The sequence below is a fragment of the Centruroides vittatus genome, unplaced genomic scaffold, assembly GCF_030686945.1.
Source record: "Centruroides vittatus isolate TY-2023 unplaced genomic scaffold, ASM3068694v2 scaffold_149, whole genome shotgun sequence".
Classification (NCBI taxonomy): Eukaryota; Metazoa; Arthropoda; class Arachnida; order Scorpiones; family Buthidae; genus Centruroides; species Centruroides vittatus.
The window spans coordinates 3,006,818-3,033,342 of NW_027122681.1; the positions used below are offsets into that span (position 1 = coordinate 3,006,818).

Consider the following 26,525-nt stretch of genomic DNA (forward strand, 5'->3'; position numbering starts at 1 on the left):
AAATTAACTAATACATATTAAATTTTTACATTAATTACCTGTTAAGATCTAATAATTTATGATCTATGTATAAATCCATAATACAACCAACGAAATCTTTATTAGCAATTTGGAATTTGGAAGGGAGAATGGGAAGTCCGCCAAGCTGTAAGGGACCCATCAGATCCAAATATCGATAGCACGTTTGCATTAAATCGGCACACCTTTTACAACCATAAATTTTTATATTACTGTTTCGTATTATCTTTTAAATAGCTTCAGTTAATTAAAAAATTTTATAAAGAAGAGTTATTACCTAGGTTCTAAAATTTGTGTAGTTTTATTTGCACAAAGATAATTTCCAAGTTCTATTCCATGTTTGATTGCCAATGCACTGTCACAGTTATCAATACTAATTGTTGCTGTCTAAAAATTTATAGTGTTTAAAATTTAATTAATTTAATGAAAATATAATACTTCAGAGACTTACCCTGTTTAAATAAGTAATTTCAACCGTATGCCACTGTCCATCACTAATTCCATCAGGAATGGAAGCAGAAACTTTTGATATTTTTACTCCAAGAGAGAAGGAAAACACTAATTGCGAATTGATAATTTCTAATGCAATAAAATCATGTTTATCATTGTATCGGCCATTGTAAAGAATTACTGCATTTTTCTCGCGAGTAGCAAATCTAAAAGTGGGATAAAAATATAATAATAAAATTAGAACAGGTATGATGATCACTGTTTATATTTGATGATAATTTTTACCTAAGTTTAATATGGATACGGTGACGTTGTCGAAGCGAAGGAAAAGTTAAAAAAGAGCCCCTAGGAAAGCTTCTTGCGCGAAGTTCGCAAAACTTTGTGCTCCAAGAGTGATGCGTACAATTTTGACAGACTATTCCTCCTTCGGAAATTTTGCAACGAGAATTTCCGGAACATAATCCCACCCTGCATCCGTCTTCCCAGAGATTTACCTCGCAGTTTTTTCCTGTTAATAAATTCAAATTATTAGAAGAATGCAGATTTATTTTTATTAAATGGAAAAATAATTTTTATACCAGACAAATAATTAAGAATTACATAAGTAAAGAAAATATTCATTAAATATTTATATTCAAAGTTTTTGAATTAGCATATTGCAGCTATTATAAATTATGAAATATATTATGTACATATACGGTACCTCTAGGGATGTAATACATGCATATTTTATGTTCTGTATCACCACAAAACTAAAATAAGATCATTTTTGATAAGACTACAAGCATCACTTTAATTAAGATTATTACTCTCTAAAGAAAAATCTTAAGAACAAATTACTATTAAAAATTGATCCGGTTTATAAACTTAGCAAGAAATTTAAAATAAAATTTACAAAAGAGGTAAATAGATTTTTGATAATTACTCTCGAAAAAAAGAAAAGATTTTTACGGACAACTTTAAACGATTTTCTTCCGACAAACACGTATAACTTTTGTACGAAGTTATTGATTATACTTCATTTTCTATTGTTAAGTGAAATGCATTCAACAGCGAAAATGATAACAAGTTTACTTCATTCATTCCCGACGATCAATTTTTCTAAAGTAAGAATAATTGTTATTCAAGCTACTTCTTTAGTCGAAATCGTTAACATCTCGAGTTTATCAATAAAACGTAGAGACGTTCAAACGGAATTAATAATCTTTATTGAAGTATAATGGTTCGTATAAATGTATTATGCAATTTTTTAATCCGTATTAAAAATTAATTATAAAATAAATACTTATTATAATGTTTATTGGGAATATACCAGTTTAGTAATTAATAAATCTAATGATGTACTGATGCAGATAATAATGTAAATAGATTTTGGCCATATTGCAGTCTAAAATGTATAATCATTTGATGTATGACTAATTTAATTTCAGCTACATAATAGGAATATATATCCAATATCAATCACAGCTGGAAAAGATGTAAAATTAAATAGAATTTTAATATTAATATAATATTTCATGTATTCAATTCTAATTCTTTATTTCAGTTTTGATTTTTCAAAAGTTAAAAGTTAAAATATTTCATTATACACGAACACAATTTCCAACATTTTTTCCGAATAAGGGCTTTCCTCGAATTGACTGCCGCATCCTGTCTCTCAGAAAAGAATGCCCGGGAGGCAATAGTGACAGAGTCAATGGAACTGTTGTTTATTGTGCTTGTACCGTTTGGTCGAGTTCTCTTTAGGTAACATACGTGCGAGGCACGAGGTAGGATTGATAATGAACGCTAATTACCTCTTGTCTTCAATTGTAGTTATTTATAATAATTATTTTACAATTGAAATATACTTACAACTTTTAAAAATGTCAAGGAAAAATAATCAATTTAAGATTATTATTTAGTTCAAAATTTTATCAATGAATCTATACACAGTATAGAACTAATAATAATATAATGAGACAGTAATTATGAAGCTTTCTGAGATGCATGACTTATTACATAATTAATGATGATATTTTAACACTTCTAAATACACTCTAATTTTTAATATTTGTATTAATTTTTATGATTCATTCGATATATAAATAGATTTCTATAATACAGCGTTAGATACTAGCTAACACAATACATAAAAGCATAAAATGATAATGCAGAAACTAGGAGAAAAGTTAGATAAAATATATCAAATCAAGGAGAAAAAAAGAGAACCATTCATAAAATATCTGCAGCTGGTTCTTTGCCAACAGCTGAAGGAACATTGGATGAAAAAGGAATTCTCTATTTGCAACTATCAACTATCCAAACAGAAATTCAATGAAAAAAACTTTATCAGTATTCTTGTTTAGGAAAATTTTTCTACTTTCTAAGATATTCCGAATAACAGATAAATAAATAAATAGAAAAAAAATTAATGAAAAATCTCTATTTGTACAAATAAACAATAAAAATATCATCTTTTTCTATATTTATGATTTTAAATAATTAAGACAAAAAAAATAATGATTTTTGAAACTTATTTATTTATTTAGCTTCAATTTTATAATATTATTTATTTAATTTCATTGCTAAACTAGCATAAAATGATTTCAAAAAATTATTTCGAAAGGTTTTAGAGTGTATAAATCTATTGAAATTAAAATTAAATAAATATTTATTCGGCAACTCAAACAAAATAATATAAATTAAAAAGTATTTTTCAATTTATCTTAAAAGGAAATTATCTTTATTCATATTCCGCTCAGCAATTATCAATTTTTATGTACATATATATATATATATTTGTTTATTTATGCATTCTAAACAATGTTATGTAAGCAATTTATAAGAATAATGTTATTATGTAGAATTTATTCAGTGATTTTAGCCTCCAAGGCTACAAATTTTAAATTAATAGGAGTAATTTGGTATATACTACTATAATTTTAAAGACAATTAAAGGGAATAAAACAACAAAATTCTACATATAAAATTTAATATTGTAGAAATTAATTTAATTACCAAAAATAAAAATTTAAGTGAAAAATAGCAACAGACGAGGTCTATCAGGTCGTAGAGTGGCTTTCAAATATTTAAAGTGCTTTAGAAAGCACATACCAATTTCACTTGGCATCCAAAATTAGCCCCTCTATACCAAAGAACAAATAGACCCTGTATCTAAAGAAAGAACATTTTAGCAATCCCCTATGGCAGTTATAATAAATTATAGTAGAGAAAAACTCGTTAAATTCGTGTCCTGCATACTTCCTTTCTCTTATTAATTCTTTTTGTGAACTGAAAACTACTGGCATAAAACTAATGCTTATGTTTACATGAAGACGTGCTTTGTTTCTGCAATATTCTAGGTGTTAAAAATGTTACTGGAGTGTGTAAGATGAGAAGGAATGCCTACGCTTTATTACATTAAAATAACCCCGTTTATTACTATTAAGAAAATTCGTCGGTGTGTAAGGATGGAAGGGAAGAAAAAAAATAATAATAATAAATAAATCCTAAGACGTTTATATAATTATCGATTGAGATGTCGAGTATCATAACCTAATTCATGTACAACAAAAGTTTTCAGTAATACCAGTCTATTAACGCCTGACAAATTCTCTTCCAATCGCATCAGAAGAGCTAACAGGAAATGACACTATCCCAGGAGAAGTTGTGACAGCAATCTGTCCAGTTAGATGCGTGTGTTGACTTGCAGCGATCAGAAACTCGATTCATTTTCTGCACGAACGACGTTTGTGTACGAAGACCATAGAACTTCCGCCGCTTCATTAAGTGAACTGATAAGTAGGGCTACAGTTGCGATCAGTTCCACAGTACTTTAGCAGAAATGAGATATAAGAGAAATGTCTTAATTACTCTACTGAATCAGAAAATTTTCAAGCATACTCTCACATCCCGCTCTTTCTTCTAAACCAGCTTCCTGATTCGTAATAAAATATTTGATTTACGCACTTTAAAGCTCTAAAATTCGTGTAATAAAAAGTGGATTTTCTATTTTTTTAAATCTATTTAGTTTAAAATATATACGCTCTCGATTTCACCACCGTCTTGCCCCTGTAAATCATACTTTTCCTGTTAACGAGAGTGATGCTGGTCATCTAACTCCAGATTAAAGAAGGACGGATAAAAATTAAATGTTTTAATCTTTATAAAAGGGTTTAAAACATATCTAAGCGATAGAAATCAACGCTAATTCACTTAATAGTTAGAAAAAAAAGAAGAAGAAAAGGTATTAAAAAAGTTTCCATTCTTCTCGAGTTGTTACAAGCGAAAGGACATATAAGTGATAGATATCAATTATTTTTTTTTCTGTTGCACAGATATCAATCATTTCTGTAACGAAATAACTCAGAAGTGACAATGTTTTGATTATAGGCGTGTTCCAGAAACATTGCGAAATCATCAGAAAACATGTCAGCAGCAATCTCCACAAAGTATTTTCATCGCAACGTCTGGTGATATCTCCGATTTGGACACAACGAAAGTGTCAATCCGTTCGGATCGAAGTGATGAAATGTGTCAAATTTATCCTCACCGCAAATAAAAAGAAAATAAAGGAACAAATAAAAAAGGAAATCTCAAAGTACATTTTGTTTTCAAAGCTTAGTAACAGAACGACTATGAATATAAATCCATTTTAAGCCGCGTGTATAAACAAGAAAGAAGAGACTTAAAATAGGAAATATTAGTGCGGAAAACACGACAGGGTGTATAATTATCAATGCATTGGATATCGAATGACTAGCGATACACGTAAAGTCGAGCATTGGAGCGCAGGTGTTAGTCTACGGCTGGATGCCCTTTCATTCCAGTGTTGATCCCTTTCCACTGACCTAGCGTACCCGATATTTGTATCTCTTATCCGTTATGGTATCGAACAATAGAAAATCCCTAAGGATGAAAATTTCTCTTTTTGATTTCTTAGCGTATTCCATTTGCGAAAATCGGATAGAAATCTGGCGATTTTTTCTTTTGCTTAAGAGAGAGAGAAAAAAGACAATAAAAATAAAGAATATGACTTGACAGGCTTCATTAACTTTCGACTTTTTTTGACAGATTTTGTTTATTGGAATAAATTTAGAAGGATATTAAGCGAATAAGAATTTAAATAATTTTAATACATTCTCCGGAATCGATGGAGAGAAAGGATCAGAACTTTTTTTTTATACGACGTTATTATTAAATTCTTTCATTTAGTTGAGGTCATTAAGTCACGAATGGGGCTACTGAATATAGGTTACGGTTTAATAAAAAAGAAAAAAAGATATTATCAAAAGTAATTATCCTATTAAAATCGTATAGATCGATGAAGCTTAGCGCGACCGTCTGTTTCGTATTTAGTCCCCCCCCTCTGCAACAAGAAACGAGATATAAATTAAGTTTACTTTGCTGCAGGTCCAGTATTATACATTAGATGAATATTTTCCCATCAGTAATCCTTCTTATTTTAAAGGATATTACATTAATCTTAAATGCTCTAGGGAGTAAAGGTTTGCTGAAACGATAGAAATTGAGAAAGATAAGTGACTTTAAACCTGCACACTCCTTTCAGACTTTTGCTGTCGTAAAGCTCTTTCTGTTGTCTTCGGGGAAAACTATTCTTTCATCAATTTGCCCCCTTCCCCCCTCCCTTTTTTTTCCTTCTCCCTCGTTTGTAAAAGTCCCTGACACTGTACTGTCTGTTTGATGACTTTCATTTGATTTACGGCCTCTAACATATTAAACTGTTCAGTTGTGATAAGGCCATTAAGGATGTTAGTAGCATCATAAATATATTTAATTAAAATACTGATTTGGATGAAGAAAAACTGTGTGTGTTTTCGTTTCAATGATTCTTTCTCTATGCTCGAATCAACTTTATTCTACAGATTAAAAATAATAACTTCAATTTACTCAGGTTGACAACTGTTTAAACAATTATATTAATTTATCGACCCGACTGTAATGTATTGTTTAGAATAACAAAAACTCATTGTGTTCTACCTGCAGAGACAAAATAATCGCATATTTTACAGAAATTTACCTTTAATTCTATATAAATGAAGCATTAGGTATACAACTACAACAACTACTACATTTAAATTAATTAAAATATGGATTTACAATTTTCTAAAAAAGAAAAAAGGTTTTAATTCGCTTAATTTCGAAATATTTATTCTCCGAAGAAAATGTTTTAATAAATATTTTAATTAAATTTTCCGCAGCTTTTATTAGTTTCAAACGCCTTTCTTTTTTAATATATAAATTATAAATGTCGAAAAATATGATAAAGAAATATATATATATATATATATATATATATACACATAATCACTTTAATTATAATTTTATAAATATTCCGAAAGTAAAATACATTATCGGCTCATGAATGTTAAATTTTTCGACAACGAATAACCAAGCTGTTCTATTATTTTCGCCATTTTTAACTTTCTTGTACATTCTTTCGGATATTTTTTTTTGGTTTACTTTAACCGGATGGCAGCTGTTGCTTAGAAAAATCCTTCAATAAAACTCTTACCTGCTTGTTTAATGAATTTAATCAAGACGAAAAACAAAATGGGACCAATTAAACGTTATTAGAAAAAGAACGATATATGACGTGACTAAAAAAAACATGGCGAACGTTACGATTCGATCTAAAGATTTAAAAAAGAATATAAGCAAAACAATAAATTACATTTTCTGAAGTTAAACAAAAATTGCTAAAAACTATTAAAATGCTAAAAAGTGTTCACACTTTTCGGTGTATTTTTATCTTCTACGTTTGGAAAGACCAAATGCAAATGGCTTATACAGCTGACGTTATTCCGACTGTCATTATTATAGTCGAGTACATAAAAATTCAACTTTTGATCCTCTACAATGTTTCCATATACAGTAGAGAGTCGAAAATCGGCATCAATTGGTGACTGGGGTTGTTCAGATTAGGGATTTGTTCCGATTACGGTCTATGTACGAAAAAATATATTAACCTGTCCGATGTTCAAATTTTTCTTCGTTGCGGGTCGCTTCGTGTTGAATTTTTCTCCGTTGCGTGTCGCTTCGCGTTGAATTTTCGTCGATTTTAAGCCTAACGAAAATTTTTATAATAATAATCGAGGCTATCGTATTGTTAAAAATTATTTCTTTATTTTGTACAAACAAAATAAATATATTGAAGAATATAAAAACATGAAAATTATACTTTAGAAGTAAATTTAGTATCAAAAACGTTCGATTCAGCACGACACAGCCCGACTGAAAATCGTGCCGATTATCGGGCGATTCCGATTACCAGGGTGCCGATTTTCGACTCTCTGCTGTATATACTTTTTCGTTCGAAAGTAGCATTAAAAAGTAGCACTTCACTACGAAGAAACGGTTATAAATTTTTAGAATAATTAATCAATATATTCCTCATTGGTATAGAAAGTAATCCATATTCCAATATTAGATCCTTTCTCTAATCCTTTTTCGATGCAGAGGTGAACAATCTCATCAGGAATTTATTAAATCTTGTAGCATGATGAATACCTAAATGTTGTAATAAATATTCATAAACACGAATTATGTATGTTATTCGGTGCGTGTGCTTAGTAATTTGAACGGTACCCGAATCGTCAATAAGCAAAAATCTAATATGGAGAATTTTATTTACTTTTAATTGTATCAGTCCGGTGCAACAAGATCTTACTAATTGAGATGACTAAAGTTAATTATTTATCAAGAAACTTTGTTGTGCTGAGGTCAGCTTCCTCCGGGCCATCTCATATTGCTGACAAACGAAGCGGCCTGCTTAGTTGAACGTCATCATTGTTCTTTCTACAAATGAATAACTTCTCCATCTTCTATTATTCAACGTAATAGAAGTGTAGTATAAGTAAAACACTTTTCTAATTTCGAATATTCATTTATGATTCAAGAATTCGCTGGAGAAATAATTAATTCGGTATTGTTGGAAAGTTATTTAAGGATTTGAAACATAATTTAAATAGTAATGAATACATTTATTTGGTGTTGTTCGAAACACACGATTTTAATTCGTTCGCTTTGAAGAGTAATTAATTAAACTGATGATAGTTTCCAGCAAACTAATCTTTCTTTGAGATTATTTACGTTTTGATTTAAATCAAAATGGCACCGTATAAAAATTTCATTTTTAATCACCACAAAATAAATTATTATTATTATTTAAACCGTTATTAATTTCATTAAAATTTACGGGACGAGTTATTAATTCGGCTCGAATGATTTTCAATAGAAAATTACTTAATATCTCAAGCATAATCTTATTTATCATTGCCTCTACTTGAAGATAAGCAATGTAAATATGAAAAACTTATTCAATAAACAAATATGTATCCATTTTAATGTTAATAGAGAGAGATTGCGGCCGACGTTTTCATCGTCAATGACGTTTGGAACGTCAGTGGAATCGTGCTCGACGTTTCAAACGTCATCGTCAAACTTCTAGGCTTACAGGAAGGTGGCGCTGAACGTTCGACGTACACGTTTTCGCGATGAAAACGTCGGCATTGAAATTAGCTCCGTATTACTGAATTAAGAGAACAAAAAAAGAAACCAGTAATGAGAATTTAATATTGATGCGCCGATGTAAATTAAACTGTAATTTTTAACTGTTTAGAATTTCGAGATTTAAAAAAAAAAAATAAAGGAAAAAAAATATGGTAATGTATTCCTTTGGATTTAATGAAGACATTTATTTTATCAATGCATTTTCTACTCGCATAGCAGTCTGTCAATGAAAAGAGATTGGTTATATAACTTTCGAGATGCAATCTTTCTGTCTAGCATTATTGAGTGAGATGCAACTCGGAAGAAAAACCTACTCTAAACACGACAGCTTTTTTGAGAGGAAAAGGAAAAAAAAAATCCAATGCTCTATGTTTTTAGGAACTTCGTCTTTCATTTTCTTCACTTTTCCGATAAGAGATGCGAAGAATCGTCCGAGAAAGCTCCAAATTTAGTTCGATTTTCAGGATTTATTTCCAATAATAGGGTTGTAAAGTCGCTCTCAAGATTTTTTTCATTAGATTTTTTTTTACGAAACAGGATTTAGATGAAATATACCAGGATCGATTTATTATAAACGACGAGGTAAAAAGGCATCGACCGTACATAACTCGTTTCTTAATTCGAAGTGTTTATTCTAGAAATAACTAATTAATTAATTAATTTAATTAATCCTCTACTACTCACCGGTAAATCCTTCTTTACATAAACAAGCGTAACCGCCTTCTTTTCTTACGCAAGTTCCGTTTTTACCACAGGGATTTGAATAACACAGGTTAACTTCCGTGTCGCACTCGTAATTATGGTTCATACCTGAAAAAAATCGATAAGTAACCACCGATATATACTTTTTCGAATATATAAAACGTATTCAAGGATTGTTTATCTTACCTGTAAAGCCCGACGGACATCGACAGGCAAATGTGTTGACGGGATAAATGGGCCGGAACAACAAACTGTCCGAAGCTATAAAGCCAGAAGCTTTTCCAAACTTCAGAACAGATAAACATTCTTCAAAGTTAACACACGGTTCCCTGACGCACAGGTTATCATCGAAAGGTAATACCTGCAGTAGAGATTAAGTTGATATCTTTTATACTGTCCTATCTCCTAGAATTCACGAAAATTTTGAACCAATCTCGTTACGAAAAAAGTCTCGAGTAAATATTATTTTCTACCTAAAGTCTTTTCTAAAGGAAAATATCTACAAATAAAAAATCTTATCCCTAATCTTAGTAAATATATTACGGGTTTCTTTATGGATAAAAAGGTTAATGTTACCTATGGTTCCAAGATGGCGGCTCGTCACCGATTCCAGCAAATAGAAGAAGGGACGCACGTTCTAACTTAACCTAACCTATTCTAATAAATTACCATGATTAATACCAACAAAATTATTAGATTAGGTTAGAACGTGCGTCCCTACCGTTTCCGGAATCAGACGAGCCGCCATCTTGGAACCATAGGTAACATTAAAAGAATAAAATATTTAAAACGTTCGTTCCGTTGATTTTTTTTTCTTTAAATTTATTTGAAAAAAATATATAAAAATAAAAAGAGAGCATTTACAAAAGTAATTTTAAAAATTCTTGTCGTAGACCGTCGAGATCTTTGACACTTGCAGAGAATATTTTCAATATTTTTTCTCACAAGAATAGAGGATATATTCCTTTGAGAAACATGTCAGTCTTACATGACTGACACGCTATCAGAATTCACGTCATGTCACTCCTTTCCGAACATCCGAGTTACTCCGTAAATCCTTCTTTTTCAAAGCTTTATTCGCAAGTTAAATCTAACACATCTCCAATTTGAGCATCGTTCAAAACACATTGTTAAAAGAATAAAGTAAGTTAAAGAGGAAAATTCCACGTGGCACTTTGTCGCTGTCGTATTTATAAATAAAATTAATAAATAAATCACCTGAACGTTTGCTAGTCGTGCTAAAATGGCTCGATTTAGATAGACTCTCTCTTGAAGATACTGCGGACTATAAAAAGATCCAGAATCAAAACTTCTAGCGGAAAAGCTGACGTTCAAAATCTTGGCTTCTACATCCGTATCGTCCTAAAGAAGAAAAATAAGTAGAATTTTCGTTTATTTATTTCTAGACATTTTAACATTTTTCTTCATTTACGGTTACGTAAAGTTTACTCGGTCTACAGAGATCTAGTAAATTATAATGACGGAAGAAGGGATGATACTTTTCTCATCGATTTATTTAAATATTCTTCGGGAAAAACCAGTTAAATACTCGATACGATAAAGTAAAATCCATAAATTTTCAACTAATAGTTGCGTTATGTCTCCGGAGAATAATTACAATTTACCCAAAGATGTCATCCCTCTTATAACCGAGATCTTTCTCCTATTGTCATTATTATCCATCTTATCTGTACGACTGACATAAATCCGATTTCATTTATTATTCGTTAATTATGAGTGATTTTCTGCCTCTCGTTTATTGACAATAAAAATGTTTATACTGTTAAAAATACGAAGATTGGAATTCGATTCAAATTAATTCGACTCGTTTGTGGAAAGATTGACGTTTTTTTAATTATTTATAATACTGTATTAGCGTATTCTCGATTAAAATTTCGTATTGTTTCTTATAAAAATCGATGTTTCGTACGATGATTACTGAATAAATTATAGCGCGATTCTTATATTAATGTAAGAATCAGGTAAATATTGTGCAGCAGAGGCTTCGTGTCATATTTAAATGATACGAAGAAACCCTGCCTAAAGCTTTATTGACTAAAATGACATTACACGCAAGCAACGGGCTAATAAAGCAGTCCAAGTACATAAATAATCTAATTTACTTTCCCCCTTTGAATTTAACAGCTTCATAATTTGCGAATGTAAACACATTAGTTATCACCCCATTACGGCCACAGGATTTTCTTCAACTCTAGAATATCCTACTTAATGGACAAACTAATTCCATTCTGGTCCACACACACATATATAATAGATAATCGTAGTTTTATTCTTCTTATTATTATCGTAGACGAAGGAAAGTCTTCATTTAAAATCTCTTTAACATTGAATAATAAGTAATCGATACGGATGCATTTTCTCGTGTTTACGTATTAATAAACGTGAAATCCTGACAGTTCGACATTCGTTATGAATATTAATTTGAATTTATTGGTAGTACGTAATGTTCCATTTTCATTTTCTGTCCCAAGAGTACTTGGGATTTCCAGTCACCGAACTGAAGCAGATTTTATTGCGATCTACAACTGTCTGATCCCAGAAAGTGCTGAGTACAGTAGTCCTACTATATTAAAGAAAACGGTTGAATAGCTGGACATACTATCGTCTCCATCTCCAGGGGAAGTTACAATCGAGATTGCCAAATTTTATTTCCCTTTATTGTCATCGATATTACCTGTATGTATTCATTTAAATATTCCAGTGTCTCTCCAGCTTAAATAGAGTATAAAGTCGAGAGTGTTTTTAACGTCGGTGTAATTTAATATTTAGTATTTTCAACCTTTATAATATAAACTTGTAAGTAAACGTGTGACTGTATCGTTATATTTAAATAGGAGGAGGAAAAATACATTTATAAAAGAACTAGAAGTGAATAGTACTAATTATTGTTCTCTAATTTTGAATATTATAATAGAAATATCACAGTTTCATAAGTAGTGTATATATATATATATATATATATATATATTAGGGCATGAATTCTTTATTACGTTATATAATTTGAATCATTCTCCTATTCATATCATTAAGACAATTTACGTCAGAATAAATCTACTAAATTTAAACGGGATAAAGCTAATTGCTTAATATATTGCACGAATATTCTGTTTTTATAATAGAATTTAAATAAAAATAATTATTATATTAATAAATTAAACCTGTTATTCTTGATACAGATCTTTATTTTTAATATATTCTATAATACAGGAAGCTAATCATTTATGTATATAAATAAATTGTTTAATTAAAAAAAAATTGGTTAATGTTACCTATGGTTCCAAAATGGCGGCTCGTCTCTGATTTAAGGGAACAGAAGAAAGAAAACAGTGGGAACGCACGTTCTAACGGTTAGAACGTGCGTTCCCACTGTTTTCTTTCTTCTGTTCCCTTAAATCAGAGACGAGCCGCCATTTTGGAACCATAGGTAACATTAACAAAAAATTGATACACGTTTCGCAAGTTAAAACTTACAATTATTAATAAAAGCTCTTACCTGAACGTTAAAGATGTAAATATTATCTTTTGGGCAAGGTATAATAGCGGCTAGACCTTCTAAAAAGTAATCAAAAACGGGTGAAAGGAACGAAGTTTGTGTCATGTCGTTCAGGCGTACAGTTACACTGTTAAATAGCATGGCTTCTGTCACGAGTCGCACAATCAGTTGACACTCTGCAAGAACTTCGTTGATACCATCTGTTAAGAAATAAAAACGGCAAGAGAGATCAATCAATAATACACGAGTTATTATCGAAATTTTATACAGTAACAATAGCGTGGAAGAAATTTCGGACCGAAATAGTCGAGGCCGTCACCAACTTTTAGCAAAAGAAAAGGGGGAAAAAAAACCACACATATATATCATCTTTTTCTCCATCATTGCGAGAAAGGAGATGTCTCTAGCTGCTGCACTTTATGTTATTGAGGGATTTGTTTCGCTTGAATTTCTATTGTGGAAACACAAAAAACAAATTTCTCAATAATTTACGCTATGAAATGTGATTTCTATAACGATTTCTTCCTTTAATATTCGTTAACAATAGTAATTTAGGTTAATGTTACCCTAGGTGCCAAGATGGCGGCTCGTCTCCGATTCCAGCAAGGAAACAGTTGGACGCACGTTCTAACCTAACCTATTCTAATAATTTTGTTGCTAATAATTATGGTAATTTATTAGAATAGGTTAGGTTAGAACGTGCGTCCCACTGTTTCCTTGCTGGAATCGGAGACGAGCCGCCATCTTGGCACCTAGGGTAACATAAACCATAATTTATTTAGGACAAACTTACAAACTTCGCCTAAGATATTCAGAACACGTTCCCCCATCGAAAAATAATTAATTATTCAAGATTTCCCTTTCCGATCTGTCTTAAAGGATAAATTTTCTAGATTTTCCTTCGTCTTCTTAACTAAACATGAATGCAAATCAAGAATCAAATGCTCTCTCATTTACATAAAGTGGATTTATATTTCGGCACTTCAAAATCGTCGTTTTCTTTTTACATAAATCGTTTGAAAGTTTTAATAATAATAATAATAATAATAAATAAACGGAATGAATTAGATTTTAAAACATTATCATTTTTATTAAAGCTTTGCGATACTTTCTACAGTTTAGATAACAAGATTTGTAAGTTATCTCCGGGGCTTTTATCCCTTTTGTTACGTATTCTTTCGCATTTACGCGACTAAGATTTTAAAACACCTTCTTGTAATGGTTATGAAAATTGTTGAAGATTATAACGTAAATGCCTGACAGGTTTAAAAAACCGCAATGAGTTTTGGATCGTTATTTAAATGGCTGTGAATAACACAGTACTTTTTATAAATCTCTAACATGAAGCGTGTTCACTAGTAATAAAGCTAAATACGACTTTCGCTGTTGAAAAGGGAAAGAAGCCTGCAGTTGCATAATAAAGGAGAGCGAACAGAGGAAAAAAAAACCTGTGTATTTTCTCTCTATCGTTATTAAAACAAACAAACAATAGTTTTTTTTCTTTTCTTTTGATGACGTGCTACCTTTAATTGGTACCAATACAGACTTTACCTAAGATGAGTCACGCCCTATTCTTCCATATTCTATAACGAGAAATCTTGCAGAATTATTTAAGAAAATATTCCCGAGGGATGTTTACAACACGGCAAGATATCTCCTAAAAGCATATCCGTGTAAATAAGTTTATAAATAAAGTATATATATATAGTGTTATTTAATCATCATATACAATAGTTATAAACGTGTAAATCACAACAACGGAGGATTTAAACAGTATATTCTATTCGATTAACGGTAAATTTAATTTGTAAGAAAGAAGATAATAATAATAATAAAATAGACTTAAGTGGAAGTAGTTAGAATGAATGCGGGATTTAGAAACCGGTTTTTGAGTCAGTCTGAATAGAAAAAGCCATTTTTAACTTGATTTGATCGGCAATACTGTTATCATTTATTTATACCCAAGTCGAAATACACACAGAATTCAAATAGAAACAATTCTTTTCTATTATATCAGATTTGAGGAGAGTGGGGCACTCTTTTTTTTATGTATATATATATATATATAAACCTCCGTACTAAAGAAAGAATGTAATTGTTTTCGCGGAGATAAATTATAAATTTATATTTACAAAAGCGTATGAATTTTTAATTATTTCGAATACAGTCGTGTGTTATTTTTCTACGTCTGTCAGGTATTTTTTTACAGTTGAAACTTCAGAATAATCGAAATTTAATGCAAAGTATGTTGGCCAAAATCATTATCAACTTTCAATCACACCCCCTTTTTTTTAAACGAATAACTAAAAACAGGTTTTAAATAACTGCAAGTTATTTAAAACCCGATTATGTAAGAAAATTTAAAAACATTCGAGCTATGTATTTCTGTTTTACACCGTTTTTTTCTTCCTTAGCAGAGGTACAGTACTATGTAACTGGATTCCGTTTCCTACGAGTTCCACTATAACTTTAATAAAATCATTCCGAATTTTGGTTCTCTCTCCCTCTCTCTATTTACTTCTTTCTCTCGTCTGTATCGATTTAAAAATTCAAATTTTGAAATAGAAAAGTTTCTAAAAACTATTATTCAAACATATTTTGAGAATCTACAGGATTTATTTATTTTTTTCCTGTAAAATAAACAATACAGATTTTTTATTCCTTTATTTTTTTATTGTTGGGAGAGAATATAAGAATGTTATCACAGCCTTCTCTTCGTAAACAATAATAAAACAACTATAGTACGTTTCGTTGATAATCTAGATGTATACACTAGATTATCATTGTCTAGATGTAATCTAGACAATGATAATCTAGTGTATATTCCATTTTTCTTCTCTAATTCTTTAACTTAACTAAAGCAGTATAAGTATAACCTTTACAATATTAGATTCTGTATATTGTATTGTATACAATGTAGTACTTGAAGATGAAATGTATCCTACCGAATATACTAGTTATTGATCACAGTCTCTGATTTCTTAAAAAGTCTCGCTCCATTAAGTCTGGCGTCAGATAGTCGGCCAACTCACTCACTTCGACGTGCTTCTGCAGCAATAAAACTTCAATTCCCTGGACACAAAAGTCGAGTTTTTCTAACCGCTACCTTTATATATTTATATATAAAAAAAAGGAAATAAGGTCTATTGTTAAAGAAATTAACAGTTGTAAATGAGATAAAATGTGTGTGTGTGTTTTTTTCCCGTAATGTTTGACGTTAGAGCATCTTTCAATCTTCATCTTAAGAGAACACTACTAAGGTAACTGTGACATAAATACCAGCAGTCGCCTGGCAACAGAATGCAGTTGACAATTAATCAACAATTTACTGTCATCGTCGCCCAGACAGCGGGAAGAAATGTTCGTGGGTAGTGTCATCGGCAAATTGTCCTTTGTTTCAGGTGTTAATTTTAATTATCCCCGTCACGTTGGAATTTTAAATGATTTATCATTACATAAATTCCTCGACGTATCAGAATATATAACTATAATTTAATAATATATAATACGTATAAATACAATCGAAATTACTATTGGAAAAGAAGGGAGAGAGAGAGTTTTAGAGGCAGGAAAAGAAGACGAATTAAGAAATTATCGCGAAGAAAACAAGGAAAAAATCAGATTAGCCTAGAATGCTACTGAATAGATTTAGTTATCTTCAACTTCAGAATCGGATGATTCCGAGATATGACATTATTTCCTGCGGGAAATATCTCTAATGGTTTCTGTTTTCTTATTTGTGAACACTCAAGAAGGGGAGGATGATCAGATAAAAATTCTATTATTGGATAAAGTGAGATATAATGCTGATTGTTTTAATCCTTTATCATTTGGGAATTTCTTTTCTTTCTCTTTCTAAATTACCTAAAGAGTATTTATTTGTTTGGTGCTACACTAATTCCTTTACAGAGAAAAAGAAGTTTTCCTCTCTCTCAAGTATTAAATCACCCTTGATCTGTTTGGATAATCTATCCCGAGACACGGTCCCCCACATAACACATAAATACTAATTAATATACTGTATTATATACATATATGATCTATTAATAAGATTTTGTGAGATATAATACTAGAAAACGTCGAAAAATTCGAATTAATAATGGTATATTCCGGTCAAATCTTAATAATATACCGAGAAGGGAGTAAGAATAAATCGATTTTTCTAACTTTTTAAATTCTATTTTGTGAATTAATTATAAGATTAAGCCTATAAATTTTAAAAACCACTTAATTCTTTTTCGAAAATCTCCGAACTTAATAGGTTTTCGTATAGACTTTCGAAATAAACAGGAGAACGAAACACGTGAAAAATGAAAATAATGGCAACGAGAAGTAAGTTAATTATATTAAAATAGATATATTTTAAATTGGGCAAAGATTAAAGCAATTATAATTCTATTTTCCTCAAATTTTAATACTTTTTTAACGTATAAAAGCGTAAGTAACACGCTTGAAATATTGCGAACGTACTGTACGGCAGAGAATTTAATAAGATAAATTAAAATTATTAAGGGTAAGCGATCGGTTTGTATTAAAACTCTTACTAAATTGGGCAAGGTTCCATTATAGAAGCGAGTGAAATTAAACTTTAGAACAGAAAACTAACAGAGATATCAAGTTGCAGAGTTTGCAAGAAATTACAATAAGTTTTTAATCCTCTTAAAGAACATAAAATTCTCTTAACCCAATAAGATAGGAAAAAAAGATAAGGAAACGTCAAGAGTACAGGATGGAGACGTGCAGTAACACGTGCTACTTCACCTACTATTCAATTTCCTGTGTGTTATGAATAAAACATTACTCTTTTAACATAACTTCCTGATAGATTTCGATTGTAGAAAGTGGAAACTAAGTTTCGGCAGTAGTCACTTTACCATTTTAACAGTTTATTTAATAAGTTTCTGGTAGGAAATTACGTGCGAACCTCTCACAATACCGCCGTTTCGTCGCTATCAGATATGACGGAAATAATGTGCTATTAGTATTCAATGAGATTTTGGTATTCAACGTTTCAGACGTAAACGATCCAATTTCGTGGTTTCCAATGTCGAATTTCAATAACACTTGCAAGAATTTGCTTTAAAAAGACACGGAGGAGGGAGGAAAAAAAGATAAACGAAATCTTTAATTCGTTTGCAGAAGATATCGGATTTTTCTTTCTTCCACGTTCAAAATTAATAATATGGAAGAGTATAAAGCATGGAAAATATAAAATATTCTATAGAAATTCTTGAAATTAAACACAGGTCTCCGTATAATTATATTAATAAGTTGAAAAGTGTCTACAAAAACGGGTTAATGTTACCTATGGTTCCAAGATGGCGGCTCGTCTCTATGATTCCAGCAAACAGAAGAAGGGAAACAGTGAGAACGTGCGTTCCCACTGTTTCCTTGCTGGAATCAGACGAGCCGCCATCTTGGAACCATAGGTAACATTAACCCAAAAAAACGATATTATTCTTAATTTTGAATAATCAACTGTATATATGCATTGTCAATTTAAAATAGGGATTATATAGACTTATTATTAACACGAAACTTGTATGAATTATTTACGAATCTGATCGAAAAGTCCTACTAGAAACGCCTTTCACACAATAATTAAACGGATTTTGATTAAGTAGTTTAAAATTACCGTTTGTTTCCATGTAAACAATTCGAGTTTAAATTAAGCTAAATAAATGCGGAATTATAAGAAATTCATTATAAAATACCTTATGTGAGGTTAACCTCTCGCTTCTCGATTACAAGAATAAAATTAAGTCAGTTACAACAGTTCATTTATTTAACCTCAAGCTTTCAAACAGAACTTCCACTCAGATTAATTAAATTCAATTGTTCGAGGAAATTACGTACTAGACAAACTAAACCGTATAATATAGGGAATACAATTCAGAAACTGGCAGGGGGTAGAAATGTCACTGTGTTCGTCACGAAGTTCTCTTAGTTTATGTGTTATAATGAGGAATATATATATATAAAGTTAGGTAAAATTCCCGTCTAATATCTTTATATTTAAGTGAATAAAACACGTACATTTCACTCGCATTGTTCGTAACAGAACAATACATTTTTATGTTTATAAACTTTAAAAGCTAATAAGTTTATAAATTAAAAAAAAATTATGAAAAATTCCACATTTCTTACTCCAGTATCAGTCGAATTATATTGCAGGAATGATTAAAAAATTTTATCTTTCGCTAACATAACCTAAAATAATTACCGCATCACAATACATTCCGTGATGAAAAAACGAAATAAAAAATGTCTTTAGCAATTTCGTAAAAAGTTTTATTACAAAATTTTACTGCCGGACAAATTGACAGCCATTTGTACGAGTCATCCATAACACAAGCATTAATCATTTTTAACGTTAAGAATTCCAAAGCCCATTAAATAGTTCGTTAACGATATTGTAAATAATTGAAAATTCTGTACGAAACTTTTATTTAAAACTATAGAAAAGTTTGGACAAATATTATTTTAGCCTTTACCAGAATTGGACAGAGTCCAGATTTGGAGGGGACAGTCCATTGTAAAAATCCAAAATCTAGTAGATTCTTTCCTTTCTTCTCGTTTTTCTTATATATATTTTTATTTTATTTATTTTTTTATTCTTTTCTTCAAAAAATGGAAATCCTCTTACAGCCCAGAAGCGTAGACAATGATCGAACGATTCTACGTCAATCAGTATCCTTTAATAAACTGTTCGTTGTATGGCTTTCCGACCGAGGATTTACTCAAGAAAATTTTCTTTCCAATAAAATCCCTTAATTTCCAACCATTTATATATATATATATATATAGAAAAGCACGAATAATAATATAAAAAAAAAAACATTAATCTAGTATACTTTCATTTGTTATTAAGATATAAAATCGAATATCTTATATACGGGGAAATGATTGTAAAGATTAAGTTTGCTATTATTAAAATTCGGAATTGTCGAAGGAAAAATCAATACGAAAAGAGTGCAATTTTCAAAATATGAGGGCAGAATTCTCTTCCCAACTTGGCCTTCTCTACTTTTGCTTTTAACTACTAATTCTGAACATCCATCATAGTAGACAGATACCAGTTTCGTGTGTAGCATTCAATGGTTGACGGATGACAAATAACCTTTACAGATATGCTCCCTGGACGTAAGCAAAAAGGCCTATAAGTTGTTATAAGCTAACATCATTCATATATAACGCTGCAATATATATATATATATAGAGAGAGGTTTCTGTTTTATATATATGAAACGATTCGGTGAATACGGCGGGCGGTTTATTTAATGAGTTGCTTCGTAGATAACACATGAAAGTCGTCGTTGCATAAATATGTTTGCCCCTGTTCAATATGTGTGATTTACAAATGAGAATTAAACTAATGACTTTTGTAGGAGGACCATTTGGATTGCTAAATGCAAACAATTGCTATTAAATTCCTATTGTGCTGGTTGTTATTCTATTTTATTTTATTTTTTCCGGTGTTTTACACAATAACAAATTGTAAGATGGAGATAAATTATTCAAAAAATTAAGCTTAAAAGCTACATTTTTTTTTTCCTCCCGTACAAATAGATGAGTAAATGAAAGCTTGTTTGATAGTGACAGCCAAATGTATACAAAAAGAAGACGGAAAGGATGGAAAAAAGGACTAGGTTTTCCGGAAACGTTATTAAAATTCTTCAAATTAATCGTATCCAGTTATATACATTTTTTTATTGTAGAGCGAATATTCTAAATTCTTTCGAATTCACTACATTTTAAGTAATATTACAAAGACATATCGCTGTCTTGTAATTATTTTTATAAAAATGAAAATTTATATACGCGAATAAATGAGAGAAAATTAATTATTTTTCTGATACGTGTGTTAGGTCTGGTGTTTTATTTATTTATTTTTTTTTTAATGGGAAAGGCGGAAAAGTTAGGCGAATTTTTTGAAAAAGAACTGATATTAACAACAGCGTTTCACACAAAATACAGCAACGAGTTGCTTAACTTTCCCGGACACAACATTTAAAACTGCGCGTGGCGCCATCTGATATTTTATTATAGAAACTTTTTATTTTTTAATTATTAAAAAATAAGGAAATTTTTTTTAAATTGTAAATGATAATAACGAGTAAAATTAATCATTAATTCCGACCCTACTCGAGATACGACACGCGACCGCCCATTATCTCCCCACCGCCTCGACCTTTGACCACTAAAATTTAATAGAATCGATCCACCTAATAAACGAACTTCCCTACAAAATTTCAGAAATTTTCGACAAAAAACACAGGAGTTATTAAGCTTGAAAGAGGGTGAACAAAATCGTGTCCCCAACACACACGTACTGGAAAAAAAAAAAAAAAAAACCCATTTATCGACATTTCAAGGTCCTCCGAGTCCAAAAATGTTAAAATCTTTGGGGTCATTTGACCGATAGCCATACTTTCTGTGTGGTAAAAATAAGAATGACTTATTCGAAAGCGGGTGATTGAAGGCAAGGTGTTAAGTTACCGCTGTAAAAACAAAAATGGCGTACAAGAAGACGGGCACAGGTGCTACTTACGTAACAAAGGCAGGTGAGATAAAAGAGAAAATGCGCATTTAAACCGAAAACAATTGAATTTCTATATATACCTTTAATTATTCATTTTATTTATATAGAGCTAACACGAATACCTAAACAATAAAATTTCGTATAAAAAAATGTAATTGTTTTCGATCTTATAATGCAGTGTTGTAGAGATTTGTATTGGCTTAAGGCCTATATATTCTTATACATCGTTGAATAATCGATATCAACGGATAATATAAATTACTCGTCCGACTAACAAAACGGAATTAAATGCTGGAAAGAAAGACGTCGTAATGAAAAAGAAAAATCTCATAAAAGTGAAATCGGCATGCGATCACGCCGGCAATGAAATATAACGGACGGAATAAAGGCGTTTTATTAAACATCCAGGTGAAAAAATTCCGAGTTTAGTCTCATCAATCGTAAAAGTTTCGTCCAAGTTTCTTACTGGTGATAATTCTAGCGTGACTAATGCCGGTTTTTGGTATCCGTTCCACCTGTTTCCCCCAAGCAAAAAAGTTTTCTTAGGTTTGCGCTAAAATTCTGTTATGTTTTACAGACGACTTATCTTTTATTTCGGCTCGATAATCGAAATATTATTTCACAAATACCCCATATTTTTCATATTGAACAATCGCTCCCGGCCATTGTTAGCCATATATATATATATATATATTAAATATTCCACCTCGTCTCGGTGAATTTTTGTTCTCTTTTAATTAAGCGCATTCCTTTGATACGGCAATAACAATAATAAGCACCGATTCGTTCATCCAATTGATTTATACATTTATGTTGATAGAGAAACATCTTGGAAATGTTCTGTGTGTGTGTATTTTTTTTCTTTTATGTCCAGACATGATCTCCAGCAGCGAACGGTACGAAGACGGACAAAAACCAGTTTGTTGAAGAAACAAGTTTTTCTGTCGTTATTTCCTTACTTCCAGAACGTCGTCTAAAGTTTTAACTTGTAATTCTCATTAGTTTCGTGTAGTAAATCTTTACGTATCGGCCTTGTTTTCCATTCGCGTGCTTATACGCAACGGAAGCTGAATCTAACGGGAGTTTCATTAATTCTAATTTTACTTCTTCCAGAAAATGGTGTCACCTACAAAACTCGGCTTCGTTCAAAGTCGGCAAGTTGTTTGTACTAGTTGCCATGGTATTCGTTGCCATGGAAGTATCGATATACGTGTACAGCATCCACTATACGGTATGTACAAGTACTGTCGCATCGACAAATGAATAGGAACATTCGCAATAAAAAGAAGTATCCTATATATATATATGCAATGTAGATAGAAATTCTATAATGCTACCGTTTGCAAAATAATACGTAAAGAGTAGACTCGAATGAGAGGAACAATTCAAATTTCGGTATACGTTTTAACTGTATAAGCCACGCCAAAGACATTAATTAATGATAAAGCTTAGAAGTGACTCGAGTAATGTATCATGTCCATTGCATCGCAAAGATGAGCGAAATAATACCTTTGCAAAATCCCAAAATGTGTTTTGTAACCAAGCGTGAAATAGCCTCCGTCTTAAAATCGAATTGTAAGTTTAACAAGCTATTAAAAATACAAAAATTCTACATGATAGAAAAATCACAGTGTTATTCCCGAGAGACGTTCATAAAACTGGTAAACAGACATAGTTATCAACCGGAAAAAAATCACCCTATTCTTAAAATACGAAAGAAAAAGCTAGGTTCTTGAGACATACTTTCTCTAGAATAATAATAATAATAATAATAATACTCCTAACATAATAATAAACACGGATATTTTGATTATTTCGAGCAATCTCGAATGCTCCCCCCGCTTGATAATCTAGCATAGGGGAAATTTTTTATGGGTATTTTAATTGTTAATTATAAAGAAAACAGTCTTAATTTATGTAACCGATTGTTGTTTGTAATATTATTGCATTATTATTAATAATAACGAAAAGCATATTTCATCAAGAACAGAGAGCAATTATTATTGTTGTTATTATTATTAAAGGTAATTTTTACCTTTTGTTAAAGCACAAACGAATTAAATTCTAAACTCGTAAGAATGAAATATTCTCGTATGATTAAGGTACAATTTTTCGAGTTCAAAAAATGTTTAAAAGATTAACAATCGAGAGATAATGGGCAATGTACTTCCAGTAAAATAGTTTAAAAAGATGTCCAACCATCGCTGGGAGCCGGAGACAAAACAGGTAGGGAGGCCACCAGCCTCGGGGCAATTCTTTGTCTCTATAGAAGGTAGACAGAAGGAGAAGCACTTGTTCGTGTCACATTCGACATTCCCATTTTAAAACTGAATACGCAATTAAGTATTCCGCCAGGCAAAAATAAGAAGAGAAGAAAAAATTCTCTCTCATTTTCTTTTTTTTTTTTTTAAATTTTATAATTTCTGTTATCGCTTCTTCATCTTTAAAATTATCCATAAAATAAAATTGAGAATCTGCCGTAAAACATTAAACTTTTACACATTTTATGATCGACATAAATATGTTTAACAACATGAAAAACAGTTTTTCAATATATAAAATGCGGTTTTTCGCGCGTGTGTGTGTGTGTGTGTGTGTTGAGTTTAATAAATTTTTTAATTAAAATTAATAGGAAACTAAGTGAGAAAAATAGATGCCTGCTTTAAAAATTACTTTTTAAAAATCATAAATTATAATTAAAAAAGGAAACAAAGGGCTCATAAGTCAAATCTAACATGGGAATAAAGCGGGAGGGTAATTACACCGTTAGAAAAAAAAAAAAAAAAAAATGTAATTCAGAAGGATATCGTTGTCGTTTTTAAGAATTTTTCAAACTTCCTATACGCGATTTCGCTCTATGATTTAACACTAGAAATATTTAATTATAGAAATTCAATCGATGTGTAAAATATTCAATCAAAATACCGTATTATTTTTAAAATAGATTTGTGTGGTGTGTGTCTACGGATTAAATACTACAGATAACGTTAATGTATTAAAGCATTTCTGAAACTAATCCGTTTTTCTTAAATCAACATTCCTTTGAAATTCGACTTTCGAGTAAACAAAATCAATCCATTCCTCGGTAAGAATAGTTCAATATTGGTTTTGAACATTGAATATTCGCTGGTGGAATATATAAAATTAAAATTTCATTTAGGTTATATCTACACGTTAAAAGGTTGTTTGTTTTTTTTAAAGGTCTTAATTATAAAATATCATTGCAAATCTCTGAATTGATAAGCTAGGTTTCTCTCCTCAAAATAAAGTTTGTGGATACAGACGAAAGTCAAAATTGAATATTTAAATTCCATCATTATCATTTAAGATAACGCTTTAAGCAGGGGGGAAAAAATGTGATTGAACCTATATCTATCCTAAGAAGGATGCGAAAAAAAAGAGAGAAAAAGAAATACCATGACACCTGATTGAGACTTTTATCGGCAACCAATTCTGGCAATCTCTGAACGAAGTTGGCCAAGAAAACTTCTTTTTCCAGATTTATCTTCTGTTCACTTTGAGCAACAGAAAGGAATGACATCAGGATTTGCAGAACATCAATGAAGTCGTTAAGGAATTCCTTATCTTTGTTTCGTCTGGTAAACTTTATTTTCTACATCAATTTCTTTTTAACTATTATCCTAGACTTAAGATTGACCCTAGATAATTTTTCCCCCCTCGTCTATTAGCTCTTAACTTGAATTAGATTACTTACGAAATGTAATTAATAAATTATAAAATTGATTAATTCGGCGAGTAAAAAGTCGATTTCAATAAAGATTCGTGAATAGAAACGTTTGAAGTCCACCAACGAGTTGCTTAACTTTCCCGGAAACATTTAAAACCGTGCGTGTGGCTCCATCTGTTGTATTATTTTTTTGCATTTCTCGAAGGTCTTCCGACTTGAAAAATGTAATAAAAACCTTAAAAATCGCCATGATTTCCTTAATTCGTATTATTTCGATGTGAAAATAAAAATAAAAAAAAAAGTTTTTCATTTTAAAAAGATTTTCATTTAATTTAATTTAAAGTTTTAAAACTTTTCTAATAATTTTTCTGCATTTTATAGATTAAAAAGAAAGTTAATGTCGTATTCTTTATTTTTTATTGCACATCCATTCGTTCTTTATCTGTATAAATAATTTTATCAAGAATTACTTCATACGGTGCTTCGTCTAATGAAATAATTTAGCAGATTAAAATTTAAATCCCGGAGGAAAATGGCGAGTAGTTTTTTTTTTTTTTTTTAAGTTTTCCAATGCGATTTTTAACAGAACTACTTAAACAGGAATACGAAATTCACGTGCTAAGTTAATTTGATGGAAATTAAAGTTGATTTGCGATTGGGCTCTAGGGAAAATAGGGAGTTGTTGTAAGCTAAATAAAATTGGGTGAGTAAAAATTGTTTTACTTTTCTTCTTATTTAAATATAATATATATGAAAGTTACTGAAGTTTATAATGGTATATCATTGGCTTCATTATAAAGGATGTATTCGTAGTTATAATAAAAAACAGAAGACACAAGAATGGAAATCGTGAACCTATAACTGAAGGATCGTATTTATAAACAAAACCGCACACTGATATTGTTGCCTTGGGGTTATTATGGTAAAAATAAAAATTTAAATTTATATCGATTTTCCTTCATATGATGATTCTAAGAATTTATAATATTGGTTGAGAAATAAATTCTTGTTTTTCTTTATCATTTACACAACTTCGTATATATTTATTTATTAAATTATTTTTTAAAAAAAAATTAGACAGAAAGATAAGAATCAAC

At 30.5% G+C, this 26,525-nt stretch overlaps 1 protein-coding gene across 2 annotated transcripts in view; it reads right to left on the minus strand.

The window, feature by feature from the left end:
* Nucleotides 1-26,525, minus strand: part of stan (Protocadherin-like wing polarity protein stan) — a 54,326-nt gene that overhangs the window by 17,942 nt on the left and 9,859 nt on the right. For both annotated transcript variants that reach the window (XM_067284923.1, XM_067284922.1), the window contains exons 2-9: nt 13,199-13,398; nt 10,903-11,046; nt 9,871-10,045; nt 9,667-9,792; nt 754-976; nt 470-674; nt 296-405; nt 39-203 (exon numbers count right to left, since the gene is read on the minus strand). In XM_067284923.1, coding sequence (XP_067141024.1) covers nt 39-203; nt 296-405; nt 470-674; nt 754-976; nt 9,667-9,792; nt 9,871-10,045; nt 10,903-11,046; nt 13,199-13,398 — 1,348 coding nt within the window. The remainder of the gene's footprint in view (nt 1-38; nt 204-295; nt 406-469; nt 675-753; nt 977-9,666; nt 9,793-9,870; nt 10,046-10,902; nt 11,047-13,198; nt 13,399-26,525) is intronic.